Genomic DNA, 15,110 nt, shown 5'->3' with positions numbered 1-15,110 from the left:
ATTTGTATATGAATTTTTACATTAAAACAAGTCAACCACCTTCACAAAATGAATGATTCTTATTTTATATATGATGTCCCATCGAAACCCCACAACCAGCAATGAAGTAAATGGGAGATAATCTGTGTTTTTTCATGGTATCAATTGAAGGATAAATATTGACCAGAACAATGGGAGAGCTCACCGCTCTGTTTTAAATATTGCTCTAAGATCTTCAACATGTAATTGAATTACTGAAACACAGACAGGTATTGGCTTTACCGTCTCCAAAAGGTGGAAAAAACATACTCTGATATAGACATTTCTCTTCAAAAGCTTAACAAAATGAACATCGATAGGACACAATTATTGCAGTCATATTTATTTATTTCTGTAGTCTAAAAATAGAAGGAAATTGCTTTCAGAATGAATAATGAACAAAATCTCTCAGGGGGTCTATATTACAACAGACAACCCGACAAATTGAAGACTGGTCGCACACAAACGTTGTGAGGAAAGGACACTTCACAAAGGAAAATAATTGCAAGTAAATACATTTCAGACAGCTTTCGTGTTAATATAATGTTATTATGTTGGAACAGATTGTGCCGAATTCATGCTGTTAATAATTAACACATAGCTCCAAAATACTGAAGAGTCCCTGGTAAATAGTTCAATCTAAAGATCCATTCTGACCAATCAAGATATTTTCATCAAATCCCATACTGTGCCAACACCTGCTTGGACAAATCCAATGGAGCCAAAATGCCTCTGCCACTTATCAGCAGACTAGATGGATCAGTATGAATTGGTGCAAAAGCATTGATCATTGCCTGCAGTATCCATATGGTTGTGCATCTGGTCTCACAAGAAATCGTACAAGTACCTCACTATGTCAAAATTCACAGTCCTAGAAGAAAAAGAAACAATCGGTTATTTAATGCATCACCTCACTGGATTTGAGCAGTTACTTCTGCATTGGTTACAATATTTATATCTTACCCATCTCATCTTGTGCACGGTTATAATCTATCCGTTATCACTTGTTCCAGTTACAATGCACTTTCTCATGCAGTCTTAACATTGGATGCATGTTGTTTGTTCATATGGTCAAACAGAACAAAATATTTAGACTTAAAAAAGATTTTAAACACTAAGCCTCATTAGCAGCATTATTATCAATGTCCTTGCACAGAATGGGCTGTGGAAATTGGCCGCCCGCTGGCATTCAGCTTAAGTGTGGGACCAATGTTCTGAGGGGGAGGGGTTGTGCAATTGAGAATTGGGGGGAGGGGGGGGGGGAAAAGAAGGTTCGAGTCCGAGGCAGAAGAGGCCTAAACGTTCCTTGTGGAGGAGCACTTAGTTTGTACAAAAAGTAAGCTGCCCATGGCCATATTCCTTTGGAGTTTCAACATTTAGATAAACTGATGTTTCTGCCGTTTATGTCTGTTTCTATGTGACCACAAGGATGTGGAAAAGTGGCAAGAAGGATGTCTGTTAAAAATACTTCATAGTTCAGCAAAAGCTGACACTTGAATCTGCCTCTAGTTGTCCAAATTCACTACCTTCGCCATTAAATCTGCAAGATTTGAAATACTTTGCGACTGGTTATCCAGTTTGCTGCATCCAGAACCACTATCTTGCTAGTCAGTTGTAAGGCATTTTCATCTTTGTCTCTCTTAGAAAAATATTCAAGTTACTAAGAGCATTGTGGTGTGCTCTGAACAACTTGTATAAAGTGGCTGCTGTTGTCGGTGTTCATTGGCAGTCATTTAACAGTGAAACATTTCAATGGCTACAGTTCTATCGAAGAACAATTTTTTTTTCATTGCCTGGCCCCTCCCCCCTTCCATATGGGGAAGTGTCTGCCACTTTCTGCCAGTGAACCAAAGAACTGAAACAGTAATTGTAAACTTTTTCTGGTGTAAGATAACAGATATGCTTTGGATGAAGGCAGAAAAAGTACAAAAAGTATGGCCCAAATACTGAATTTCTTAGAGACCATGTCCTAAGTGTTTCCCCTCATGAGGTGATGTTAATGGTTTATTATAATGAGATTAAATGAATGAGGAAAAATAGAATGATTTGTTTCAATCATTGAGTTATTTAAAAAAATAGTTCGAATTGAAGTTGCTGCTGAGTATTGTTCAAAATTCCTCTAAGTATCTCAACCAAAGCAGTTAAAATTTGAAATTCTATTACAAGGGTAAACAGAACCACATTTATCTTTTTTAATGTGATAGAACAAGAAATTTAGCATAGCTCTTCATGCCATGACCACCTAATGAGACTTAGCAGTAATATCATTACAGAAAATTTGAACTAAGCTCATAATTGGGTATTATGCAAATGCAATTTGCATTCCATCTGTTTGCAAGACAAGTCCAAGCAAATAGTTAGATGTTCTCTTGAGGCATGGTCTGTACCTGGTATCAGCCAACCAGCTTCCTTCTTAGTACTTAAAATCTTTCACGGGTTTGGAAGCATTATGTATGCCAACATCACTGGGCCAGATTTAGCGGTGAGCGATGAACGAACGACGTTAGCACAGACTTTCGATAGGATTTTGCACTGGAACTTGCTGTGATTAGACAGCCAGTTCGGTGCAGCGCCCTCTACAGGGGATCTGGGATATGTGAGAACAGGGCAAGCAATCAGATTGAAGAATTGTTGCTGAGCAGTGCAGAGTCTGAACCAGGAAGCGCAAGTTAGAATATTTAATTCAATGTCAAATCATGTACAGAAAGCGAAAGAGAGAGACAAAGAAAGGTGGGTTTAAGAAAGAGATAAGAGAGACAAAGAAAAAGTGTTTAAAAAATTCACATTTTTTTTTTACTTTAAAATTAAAAACTGAATTAATGAGTCTCCCCCTCTTGCAAAAGTTAATTTTCAGTGCCAGAGAGATGTTTGGCAGTAACTAATACGTCATTAAAATGTACTTGTACTGGAAATGGACAAGCCCTAATTTTTTCTGGCGAGTTTAGTACAGCAACTTCATGTCGTTCAATGTGTTTCAATGCAGTCTTTCGGCATGACACTGTGATAGTGCAGCGGCTGGAGGAGCAGGGCGGCTTGGACAACAACTTCCAGATTTTGGCTTTTAACTGCACATGTGTGGTCGCTGGACGTTGCTGTTTGATTTACACTTTACTAACAGTGAGCGCCGATCATCTCACCATTATGTTTACCCCATAATCCAGGCCATAGTTTATTTTCATACACTGAGCCCAGGGGTGTCCACACTAGACCTGAAATCTCACAATCCTGCTCCTGGTTTCAGTTTTATGTCACTAATCGCATGTTCCGTGTTTTAGCGCATGCCTATCTGCGTGACATCTATGGGTGCGGGCACACCTTGTACGCGCCGGTAGGGGCCGCAAATTATGGCCCATCATTTCAATTCAGCCCCAATAATGTTAATTTTCCAAATTCATCAGATATTTTAAGCTGTGGAATTAAATAGCAAACAAATTACAGTGAGACCCAAAATCACAGCAACAGCCTTCCTGTTTTAACCCAGAGTACTACATTTCTGAATCTTTCAAGATATATACACACACTTTCTACTTATTACATAACACCGACAGAATGGATATTCTGTAAATTTTCATTGTGAATACTGAATACAAAAATTAGACGGATGTATGGCACCACAGTGCATTGTCCCCTCCCTTCCTCACTTACAATGGGCTCTGCATAAACTGAAATCTTACCTGAAACATCGAACATACAGTTATTTTTGGTATTGCATCAAAACAAAGCCAGCAGCTTGAATTTTGTATATTATTTTTTAAACCATTCATGATTTGAAGTAAAATCAAATATCTATTTGCATATTAAAGCTAGTGTAAAATAATATCATTACACCTAGTGTCCACACAGTCCAAAAGGATAACTTTATAATCTCGCTCAAGTACCCCCTTTTACATGTTTACGATTCAGCAGCAGAAGACATGGTTGTATACCTGGCAATTGCTCTGATGAAATCCAGACTTGCTGTGCATTTATACTTTGGTCCATCCAGCTGATCATCGTGGCCAACAAGGGTTAACAGTTGAATTGCCACCAGGGAAGTGATCTGGAGAGGCAAATAGAATTAAGGATAGTATCATAATTACATTCTATATTATTCCATAACTGGGAGGTGGGCTAATAAACAAAAAGGAACATACACATGCTTGACTGTCCAATTAAAATATTTAGTAATAATTCAGAAATATTATCACAACAGATATCCAAACTCTGGCTGTCAATTTGAGCTGAGCAAATCAGAACATGTCAAGCGAATTAATACCAATGATAGGGTCAGTCTGGAAAATTCCACGTGCCAACTAGTCAGACGTAAATTACATTTTGAGCTTGAAATTTCGAACCAATTTCGAGTTCGGCACGATGCTGAGCTCTTTTTCCGCTGCCTTTGCCTCAGTGCCCACTTCTTCGGCCAGGAGTTTTTCTTTCCCCTCCCCCCCCGCACAGCTAACCCTTTCTCATGCTTTCAAAATTCTCACTCTACCTGGATCCCTCCCTCTGGCCGCTTACCTTTTCCAGATCTTTTCATTGCAAATTGCCAACGGGACATCGGCCACCTCAATTTCTCTGCTCCCCTCACTCACTCCAACCTACCTCCCTCTGAACCTGCAGCACTCCACTCGTTCAGATCCAACCCCAGCCTTGTCATTAAACCTGCTGACAAGGGTGGCGCTGTTGTTGTTTGGTGAACCGACCTCTACCTTGCAGAGGCTGATCACCAACTCGCGGACACCTCCTCCTACCTCCCCCATGACCATTACCCCATCACTGGACATCAAGCAATCATTTCTCAGACCGTCACTGACTTCATCTCCTCTGGAGATCTTCCCTCCACAGCCACCAACCTCACAGTTCCCCAATCCCACACAGCCCACTTCTACCTCCTTCCCAAGATCCACAAACAGGACTGCCCCGGTAGACCCATCATTTCAGCCTGTTCGTGCCCCACAGAACTTATTTCTTCCTATCTCGATTCTATTTTTTCTCCCCTTGTCCACTCTCTTCCCACCTACATCCACAACTCCTCCGACACCCTCTGTCACTTTAACAGTTTCCAGTTTCCTGGCCCCAACCATCTCCTTTTCACCATGGACGTCCAATCCCTCTACACTTCCATCCCCCACCAGGATGGCCTGAGGGCACTCCGCTTCTTCCTCGAGCAGAGGCCCAACCAGTCCCCATCACCCTCCCCTGCCTGGCTGAACTTGTTCTCACATTGAACAACTTCTCCTTTAACTCCACTCACTTTCTCCAAATTAAAGGTGTTGCTATGGAAACCCACATGGGTCCTAGCTATGTCCGCCTTTTTGTGGGATATGTGGAACATTCTTTGTTTCAGTCCTACTTGGGTCCCCTCCCTCACCTCTTTTTCCGGTACATTGATAACTGTATCGGTGCCGTTTCCTGCTCTCGCCCTGAACTTGAAAATTTCATTCACTTTGCATTCAATTTCCACCCTTCCCTCACCTTCACATGGTCCATCTCCGATTCTTCCCTTCCTCGACTTCTCTGGGGATAGGCTTTCGACCAGTATCCACTATAAGCCCACTGACTCCCACAGCTACCTGGACTACACTTCCTTCCACCCCGCATCCTGTAAGGACTCCATTCCATTCTCCCAGTTTCTCCGTCTCCGTCGCATCTGTTCTGACGACGCCACTTTTCACACTAGTGCCTCTGACATGTCTTCCTTTTTCCTCAACCGAGGACTCCCCTCCGCCGTGGTTAACATGGCCCTCGACTGTGTCTGTTCTATTTCCCGCACCTCTGCGCTCACCCCTTCCCCTCTCTCTCAGAACCATGACAGGGTTCCCCTTCTCCTCACCTTTCACCCCACCAGCCTCCACGTTCAACGGATCATCCACCGCCATTTCCGCCACCTCTAGCATGATCCCATCACCAATCACATCTTCCCCTCCCCTCTCAGCATTCCGAAGGGACCGCTCCTTCCGCGACACCCTGGTCCATTCTGCAGTCATCCCCAGCACCCCCTCCCCTTTCCATGCAAGCACAGGAGATGCAACACCTGCCCTTTTACCTCCTCCCTCCCCACTATCCAGGGCCCCAAATACTCCTTCCAGATGAAACAGTGATTTACTTGTACTTCTTTCAATTTAGTATACTGTATTCGCTGCTCATGATGTGGTCGTCTCTACATTGGGGAGACCAAGCGTAGATTGGGTGACCTCTTTGCTGAACATACCTCCGTAAGTGTGACCCTGAGCTTCCGGTCGCCCGTCACTTTAATTCTCCACTTCACTCCCACTCTGATATCTCCGCCCTCGGACTTCTCCACTGTTCCAATGAAGCTCAACACAAGCTCGAGGATCAGCACCTCGTCTTTCGTTTAGGCACTTTACAGCCTCTGGACTCAACATCGAGTTCAACAATTTCAGACCATAACCTCTGGCCATCTTTGGCTCCCTTCTCTCTCACCCCGCCCCCATCCCCATCTTATGGTATTTTTCCTTCTTTCATTTCTTTTTCTTTTTGTCTATAATGGCAGCTGGTCATTACGACGCCATTCACACCCTGTCCAGATGAACCTTTTTCTAACTTCCTTCATTACCATTTCAATTCAGTGGCCCATCATCCCTTTTGTCTCTCTAAATCCTCCTGCCTTTCACCCTATCACAGACCTTCCCTTTTGCTCTTTCTTCCCCTCCCCCTTTCAGTGTTTAAGAATGTGCTCTTTTCGAACATTTGCCAGTTCTGACGAAGGGTCGTCGACCCGAAACATTAACTGTTTTTCTCTCCACAGATGCTGCCTGACCTGCTGAGATTTCCAGAATTCTGTTTTTATTTCAGATTCCAGCATCCGCAGTATTTTGCTTTTGTAAATTACATTCTACCTGTTATAGACCGAAAAGCAGTGATTCCCCAGGTTGCAAGTTATGGCACTGCATTTATCCCTCCATTGTTAATCCTGTGTTTCTTGCTCGTTTTGATTCTCTGTGGTCTGTTGTAACTCTTCACTATTTTATTGATCAGCTTCTCACATAAACCAGCTTTTTTAAATTCCCTTTTATAATTAATTTTCTCCAGAAAGAATTCAAAAAGGTTTTGCTCAATGCAAAACTAAGGGGGAAAAAGCTACCATTTTCCAAGAAAAGACAATACTTTTCACCACCTTAAAATGTACCAAATGAACGTACAGTGGTGCTTTGCTGCAAATGAAGTACTTTAAGAATGTAGTCACTGTTGTAAGGTAGGGGAATTGCGCTGCCAATTTGGGCAGAGCAAGGTGCTACAAATAATGTGAATGGTTGGATTGGTTGGGCCGAATGGCCTGTTTCTGTAACATATATCCTATGTAATCCTATGTAATGAAACTGTTTTAGTGATGTTGGATAGATATTGATTGGAGGGATAGATATTGGCCAGGACACCGGGGAGAACTCCCCTGCTCTTCTTCAAAATAGTGCCATAGGATCTTTTACGGTCACCTGAGAGGATAGACAGGGTCCTGGGTTAATGACTCATCTGAAAGACGGCACCTCAGACAGTGCAGCACTCCCTCAGTACTGCATTGAAGTGCCAGTCTAGATTATGTGCTCAAGGTTCTATAGTGGCACTTGAACCATTAACTTTCTGACTTGGAGGCAAGAGTGCTGCTCACTGAGTCACAGCTGACACCCAAGTAGAGTGTATGTTTCAAAACATTCCTCCAGCACTAACTAGGGCCAATTTTGTTTTTCTAGAATTATATTCCACTGGTAAATGAAGGAAACATATCCATACACAGACAGTTTACTACATCAGGATAAATTCATGTTCAATTACAAGTATTTTTGAAACAGGCAGCTGTTCTTACACTAGAATATTACGGTTTTCAGGCTCTATTACTTAACAAAAAGCCAATTCCATAACAGGTCTTTCAGCTTGGCTTTGTTTTACTCATTTCCATTAAGCATCTGGCCATCACAAGCACAAGTACAGTGGGAACTTGGGAAGGGGCGGGGAATAATTTGTGGCTATGGCTATTTGATTGTAAATGTGTACCAATCCAAGCATAGCTTCAATTGATTTGTCTAGTACAGTGCGAGATGTATAATCTGCTTTATCATCTGCTAGGCAGGGAAAACCATAGCAATGATCAAAACATTTATAGATACTGCTACAAAAGTCCTGTTGTAGATAGAACTGCATTTCTTTCTGGTAATCAAAAAAAGTGGCTACAAAGTTTTATTTAAAATCTCTCATTTGAACTCATATTAACCTCTTCAAAGGCCACATTCTATAGCATTTTCTATTTATAAAAATATTACATCTTACTAAATTTAAAGAATGATACAAAAGTTGTAGGATTTGATAAATTTATACTGCACTGTTCAGCCCATTAGACAATTTAATGGCCAAAACAATTACAACTTGAATTCAAGCAGCTTTTTGCACACCATTCGCAGACTAGTAGCATTACATTTTTCGGTTAATTTGCATCATAACATGATCTTAATAAGGACACAATTCAAAAAATATTGAAAATATTTAATATTTACATCTATAGCATAAACAGAAATTGCTGCAGGTCATTATTGGATGCTGTGTTATCCTAATTTTATTTAGTCAGGTCCAATGTTCACTAATTTTTTTTTGTGCGTGGTCCCTTGGAATTTGCTGCTATGCAGCATCTTCCAACGGCGACACATAGGGTTCAAGTTTCCGCCCTCTGGAAAAACGGCGCATCTCGATAAGGTGCGCTGACTTTCTGGGGAAAAAAAGGCGCCGAAAACTTACCTTGTGATTCTGTGAGTTCTTCAGGACATCTTCATGCTCGGCGTGGCGCAGCACAAGGGGTCGGGGGCGGAGCCAGTTCTCGGCGCCGAAGACAATGCCGGGACCTCTGCACATGCGCAGTAGCTCCAGGCTCCCGAGGCTGTTTGGGAAGGGCCCGAAGCACCCCGCCCCTAGCCATGGCCAAATGGGCTCACTGGGGCGGCGAAGATCGGATTGGACCGCCCTCATCTTGAGCTTCAGCTCCCGCTCCACTCCGCCCCCCCACACCCCGGTTCAAGTCCCGCTCCGGCTCTATCCCCCCACCCGTTCAGGTCGCGCTCCGGCTCCCCCCCGCCCTCCCCCCTGTTCAGGTCCCGCTCCGGCTCCCCCCCGCCCTCCCTCCTGATCAGGTCCCGCTCCGGCTCCAACCCCCCTCCCCTCCCCTCCTCCTCCTCCCCCCCTGTCCCTCCCTCCCCTTCCCCCCCTCTCCTCTTCCCTCTTCCTCCTCCCCCCCTCTCCCTTCCCCCCCCCACTCCTCCCCCTACCCCTGGCTGTCAGAAACACACTGACACCGACAGAGAGAGAGAGAGAGAGAGAGAGAGAGAGAGAGAGAGAGAGACATTGACAGAGATAGGGGGAGAGACACTGGAGGGGCCCTGTCCCAGCACGCTGTTGGAGGGCTCCCGGTGCTGCAGCCAGTGAGTAGAAATTTAATTTTTTGTTTATTGATTTTAAATTTTTAAAATTTTTTTTGATTGATTTATTGGTTGATTTATCATTTATTATTGATGATGGCTCTTTATTTGTAAAAGTGAAGTGTTTAATGTTTGTAAACTACCCCCCCCCCTCCAATCTCTTGTTCCCTTCGCCTGATTTCTAAGTGTAGGCAAGGTTTTTCTGAGCATACAAAAATCTACACATACTCCATTCTAAGTTAGTTTGGAGTAAGTTTTTACTGCCTAAACTTGTAAAACAGGCGTAAATGGCTGGACATGGCCCCCTTTGAAAAAAAAATCTGTTCTAAAATGAAACTGTTCTAACTGACTAGAACTGGAGCAAACTAAATGCCGAGAATTGCAATTTCTAAGATACTCCATTCTAAACTAGTTGCTCCAAAAAAATAGGAGCAACTCAGGCCGAAACTTGACCCCATAGTGAGTGGCCTGCACGGAACCTCTAAACTGACACGCGGCTGTGCGCCCGCACACCTTTGGGGGAACATCGGTCAGGTCGGATAGTTGATTAACCATCAAATGTATTCTCATTTTATTGTGCTGCATTTTTATATTCACGAAATTTTATTTCAGAAAATAAAATTAAATGTAGCGCCTTCTATTAATTGCCATCTTGAAAATGTTACTTAACCCGGCATCCACAGCCTTTTGGGGGCAGCAAGTTTTAGATTTCTACAACTGATTTTGCAGTTTTAGAATTTCGAAACTTGGTCTTGGTAAATTGAAATTTTCAAGACTAAGATCGATATGTTTTTCATAGCTAAGTGTATCAAGGGATATGGACCAGCGGCAGGTAAATGGTGTTGCAGTACAGATCAGCCACGATCTGATTGAATAGCAGACAGGCTCAAGGGGCTGAATGGCCTTCTCCTGTTCCTATATTCCTACAGATTTGGAAAATAAAGATTCATTAAATACTGAAATAGTTCAAGTTAGATTTTTAATTTATTGGTGGCTATTTTAACAAAATATTTTCAAAAATAACTTTCAAATAATCACGGAATGCTGAGGGAAAGTAGACAAGTGAAGCCAGTTCAAGGTTTTCTTCTGAAAACCATTGCCACAGAAAATTAGAAAAAAAAGTAAATCTAGAAATACTTTGAATGGTAGCACCTCCCCTTTGAAGTGTTCCGTGGTTATTTTAATTACCAATCTTCCTAAGAAATTGATAGCAAAGTCTAAAAGGGGCCACCATTGAGAATCCCACTAGCCATTCTGTCAAAGCCATTTAGTCCACAAATAGACCCTACATCCCTCACCTGTGTGTTGTGTACATAGCGATCTCTTCTCTACTGAAATTGCCACAGTGCATTCACTTGAAATCCTCATGAATGCTTTTCACTGCTGATTACTCAAGAAATGCAAATATTTAATAGCCACCATCCAGATGTAAAAGCTTTGCACTGAAAATGTTTACTTGTAGCGCAAGGAGCTCATGGACTTTTTTGTCACAAAGATTGAGACCATCCATTTAGCTGCCTCTGCCGCTTCCCTTCCTTCCCCTAGCCCACCGGGCCAAATTTCCCCTAATATTCCCAGCTGCCCTAACTTTGAAGTCACATCTTTCTCTAGATTCTATTCCCCAGTGTGCCCTTTCCAAGCTCATTTTGTCCATGACCTCTTGCTCCCTCGATCTTATTTCCACCAAACTGGTGACCACCCAACTTCCATTCATGGCTCCCGTTAGCTGACGTTGTTAACGGTTCCCTCCCCTCAGGTACTGTCCCCCTCCCCATCAAATTTACTGTCATCACCCCCTCCTCAAAATATCCACCCTTGACCCCATGTCCTTACAAACTACCACCACATCTCCAACTTCCTCTTTTCTCTCCAAAGTCCTTTAACGTATTGTCACCCCTCAAATCCGTGCCCATCTTTTCCGCAGAGAGTAGTGATGAACGGCTGTTTTTAAGACTGTTGAGAAGTATACAGTGCTGTCCTCCATGCGTCAATATTCTGACCACTTCTCTTTCTGATATATATGAATGACCTGGACTTGGGTATACAGGCATAATTTCAATGTTTACAGATGACACAAAACTCAAAAATGTAGTAAACAATGATGAGGATAGTAATAGACTTCAGGAGAATGTACAGACTGAAATGGACAGACATATGGCAAATGATATTTAATAAAGAGAAGTGTGAAGTGATACATTTTGGTGGTAAGAATGAGAAGAGGAAATATAAACTAAACAATACAATATTAATGGGGATGCAGGAACCGGGAGACTTAGGGATGTATGTACACAAATCTTTGGGTAGCAGGATAAGTTGAGAAGGCTGTTATAGCATATGTGATCCTTGGCTTTATCAATAGAGGCAGAGAGTACAAAAGCAAGGAAGAATGGCTAAATCTTTATAAAACATTGGTTAGGCCTCAGCTGAACTAGTGTGTTCAATTCTGGGCACCAGACTTTAGGAAGGATGGCAAGGCCTTCGAGACAGTGCAGAAGAGATTTACTAGAATGGTATCAGGAATGAGGGACTTCAGTTATGTGGAGAGGCTGGAGAAGCTGGGGTTGTCCTCCTTAGAGCAAAGAAAGTTCAGGGGAGATTTAATAGAGGTCATCAAAAGGGTTTTGACAGAGTAAATAAGGAGAAACTATTTCCGGTGGCAGAAGGGCCAGTAACCAGAAGACTCAGATTTAAGGTGATTGGCAAAAGAACCAGAGGCAACATGAGGAAATATTTGTTTATACAGCGAGTTGTTTTGATCTGGAATGCACTGCCTGAAAGGGAATTGGAAAAATTGCAGGGCTATGGGGAAAGAGCAGGGGAGTGGGACTAGTTGGATAGCTCTACCAAAGAGCCAGCATAGGCCCGATGGGCTGAATGACCTCCTTCTGTGCTGTATAATTCTATGATTCTATGAACCAAAAGTTGAGACAAAAAATCTTAAATATAAAAGACTTCTGTATACTTGTTTTGAGACCATAGGGTATTGCACCATTTAAAAGTCCTCCTCCTCAATTTATGCTTTGCTTTTGCCCATTAAGTCTTTAGTGAATTGTATTCATCAGGTTAACAGAGTACATTTTCCAGATTGTCTCTATTTGCAGAACTTGGTTTCAATCTCATTAATACTACAGCTTGAAGACATTTTAAAAGAAATGTTTCAGCAAATACATTGTCACAACTACCCTCAATGGAACACAAGAGAACTTTCTTTACAATGTTTAGAGCAACAGCACAAAGCATCAAGCACTACAAACACCACATTCTCCTAACTATTTGAAATACCACCAATTGAACAGCAAAAGACAACATTCTGAGAGTTATCACCAAACCCCAAAGTACATAGCATTCTTTCAAGCCTACATTCCAACATGCTTCCACAATATAAAAATTTGAAAAACGAAACATTTCTTTAAAAAGGAACAAGGGTAATGTGATGCATTACCCAGCTTCATCAATTCATTAAATGACCAGATACAAGGTTGTGATAATAAAAGAACTAACTGCAATGTTGGAAGTATGAAATGAAAACAAAAAATACAGGGAATTAAAGAAAGAACTTGCATTTATATAGCACCTTTCGTGATCTTGGGACATCCCAAAGTACATTACAGCTACTTTTGAAGTGTAATCACTGTTCTAATGTGTAGGAAAATGTGGCAGCTAATTTGCACACACCAAGAACCCACAAACAGCAATGAGATAATGATCAGATAATCTGTTTAGGTGCAGTGCTGTTGATTGAGTCATAAACATTAGGCAGAAATATACTCTATTTCCTTTAGCACATGAAAAAAGATAGGTTAACATTTCAGGTAGCGATACCGTGGCAGATCTTTGATTTTCCTTCCTCGTTACAAGGTACCACGCCTTGCCATGAGGTGGACTTGCCCCGGGGTGGGGGTCTGGTGCGTGAAATGGGGACAAGCAAGTGTCCCTGGCCTATCAAATTCAGGCATGTTGAGGCCAGAGATGCCATGCTGTGTTTCCAACTGAGAATCTAATGTAATCAAAACAGAGAATGCTGGAAATCTCAGCTGGTCAGGCAGTATCTATGGAGAGAAAAACAAAGTTAACATTTCGGGTCGACGACCCTTCGTCAGATCTGCCGAATGTTCGAAAAGAACACATTCTTAAGCACTGAAAGGGGGAGGGAAGAAATGACACAACGGAAGGTCTGTGATAGGGTAGACGGTAGGAGAGATTAGAGACACAAAAGGGATGATGGGCCGAATTGAAATGATAATGATGGGTTAGAAAAAGATTAATCTGGATAGGGTGTGAATGGCATAGTAATGGCCAGCTGCCATTATAGACAAAGAGAAAAAAAAACATAAGATGGGTGGGTGGGTGGGGGTGGAAAGGGAGCCAAAGATGGCCAGAGGTTGTGCTCTGAAATTGTTGAACTCGATGTTGATTCCAGAAGGCTGTAAAGTGCCTAAACGAAAGACAAGGTGCTGTTCCTTAAGCTTGCGTGCAGCTTCATTGGAACAGTGGAGGAGTCCGAGGACAGAGATATCAGAGTGGGAGTGGAGTGGAGAATTAAAGTGACAGATGACCGGTAGCTCAGGGTCACACTTACAGACTGAACGGAGGTGTTCAACAAAGCGGTCACCCAATCTACGCTTGGTCTCCCCAATATAGAGACCACACATCATGAGCAGCGAATACAGTATACTAAATTGTAAGTAGTGGTAGTAAATCGCTGTTTCACCTGGAAGGAGTGCTTGGGGCCCTGGATCCCTGGATAGTGGGAGTGGAGGATGTAAAATGGCTGGTGTTGCATCTCCTGCGCTTGCATGGGAAGGTGCCGTGGGAAGGAGAGGGGGTGACTTTACAGCCTTCTGGACTCAACATCGAGTTCAACAATTTCAGAGCATAACCTCTGGCCATCTTTGGCTCCCCCCCCCCGCCCCACCCCCACCACATCTTATTTTTTTTTGTTCTTTTTTTTCCTCTTCATCCATAATGGCAGCTGATCATTTCTACGCCATTCATACCCTATCCAGATTAACCTTTTTCTAACTTCCTTCATTACCATCTCAATTCAGCCCATCATCCCTTTTGTCTCTCTAATCTCTCCTGCCTTCCACCCTATCACAAACCTTCCCTTTGTTTCTTTCTTCTCCCTCCCCCTTTCAATGCTTAAGAATGTGCTCTTTTCGAACATTCGGGAGTCCTGACGAAAGGTCGTCGACCTTAAATGTTAACTCTGTTTCTCTCTCCACAGATGCTGCTTGACCCACTGAGATTTCCAGCATTCTCTGTTTTTATTTCAGATTCCAGCAGTATTTTGCTTTTGTATTAGTGAGAATCTAGTGCCCTGCTACGAGCCTCTAATAATTCTCAGTCTATTTTACTTCTGTCCTGATTCCAAAATAATAAAACCCCACTTAATTAAAAAAAAAACACTGCTGTCCCTGAATGAACATTTTTCATACAGCAAACCCACACTTCAGCGATTCTGATACGTGTTCAAGTGAGAAAGCAACTGAAATAACTTTACAAAAATCATATTCAGAAATTACTGTGAATTATCATCTCAACCAGAGCAGACAGAATTGCAAACATGACCTATCACAGCGAAGTCACTTTAATTGAATGATAGGTGAATGATGGTGCCAGATAGTTCACAATTGGAGACAATTTTACTGATGCACGTCGAGGTGATAAATTATCAGTCTCATTTATTTT

General features: G+C 42.3%; 1 protein-coding gene across 3 annotated transcripts in view; it reads right to left on the bottom strand.

Annotated features, from left to right (window-relative positions):
- Window positions 1–345: 345 nt before the first annotated feature.
- orc5 (origin recognition complex, subunit 5) overlaps window positions 346–15,110 on the bottom strand; it is a 126,088-nt gene continuing 111,323 nt past the window's right edge. For all 3 annotated transcript variants that reach the window (XM_070896614.1, XM_070896618.1, XM_070896616.1), the window contains 2 exons: window positions 3,945–4,057; window positions 346–889 (listed from right to left, as the gene is read on the bottom strand). In XM_070896614.1, coding sequence (XP_070752715.1) covers window positions 844–889; window positions 3,945–4,057 — 159 coding nt within the window. In that variant the 3' untranslated portion in view covers window positions 346–843. The remainder of the gene's footprint in view (window positions 890–3,944; window positions 4,058–15,110) is intronic.

This window comes from Pristiophorus japonicus, chromosome 13 (genome assembly GCF_044704955.1).
Source record: "Pristiophorus japonicus isolate sPriJap1 chromosome 13, sPriJap1.hap1, whole genome shotgun sequence".
NCBI lineage: Eukaryota > Metazoa > Chordata > Chondrichthyes > Pristiophoridae > Pristiophorus > Pristiophorus japonicus.
The sequence above is the reverse complement of the archived record's forward strand: the minus strand, read 5'-3'. Positions and strand labels throughout refer to the sequence as shown.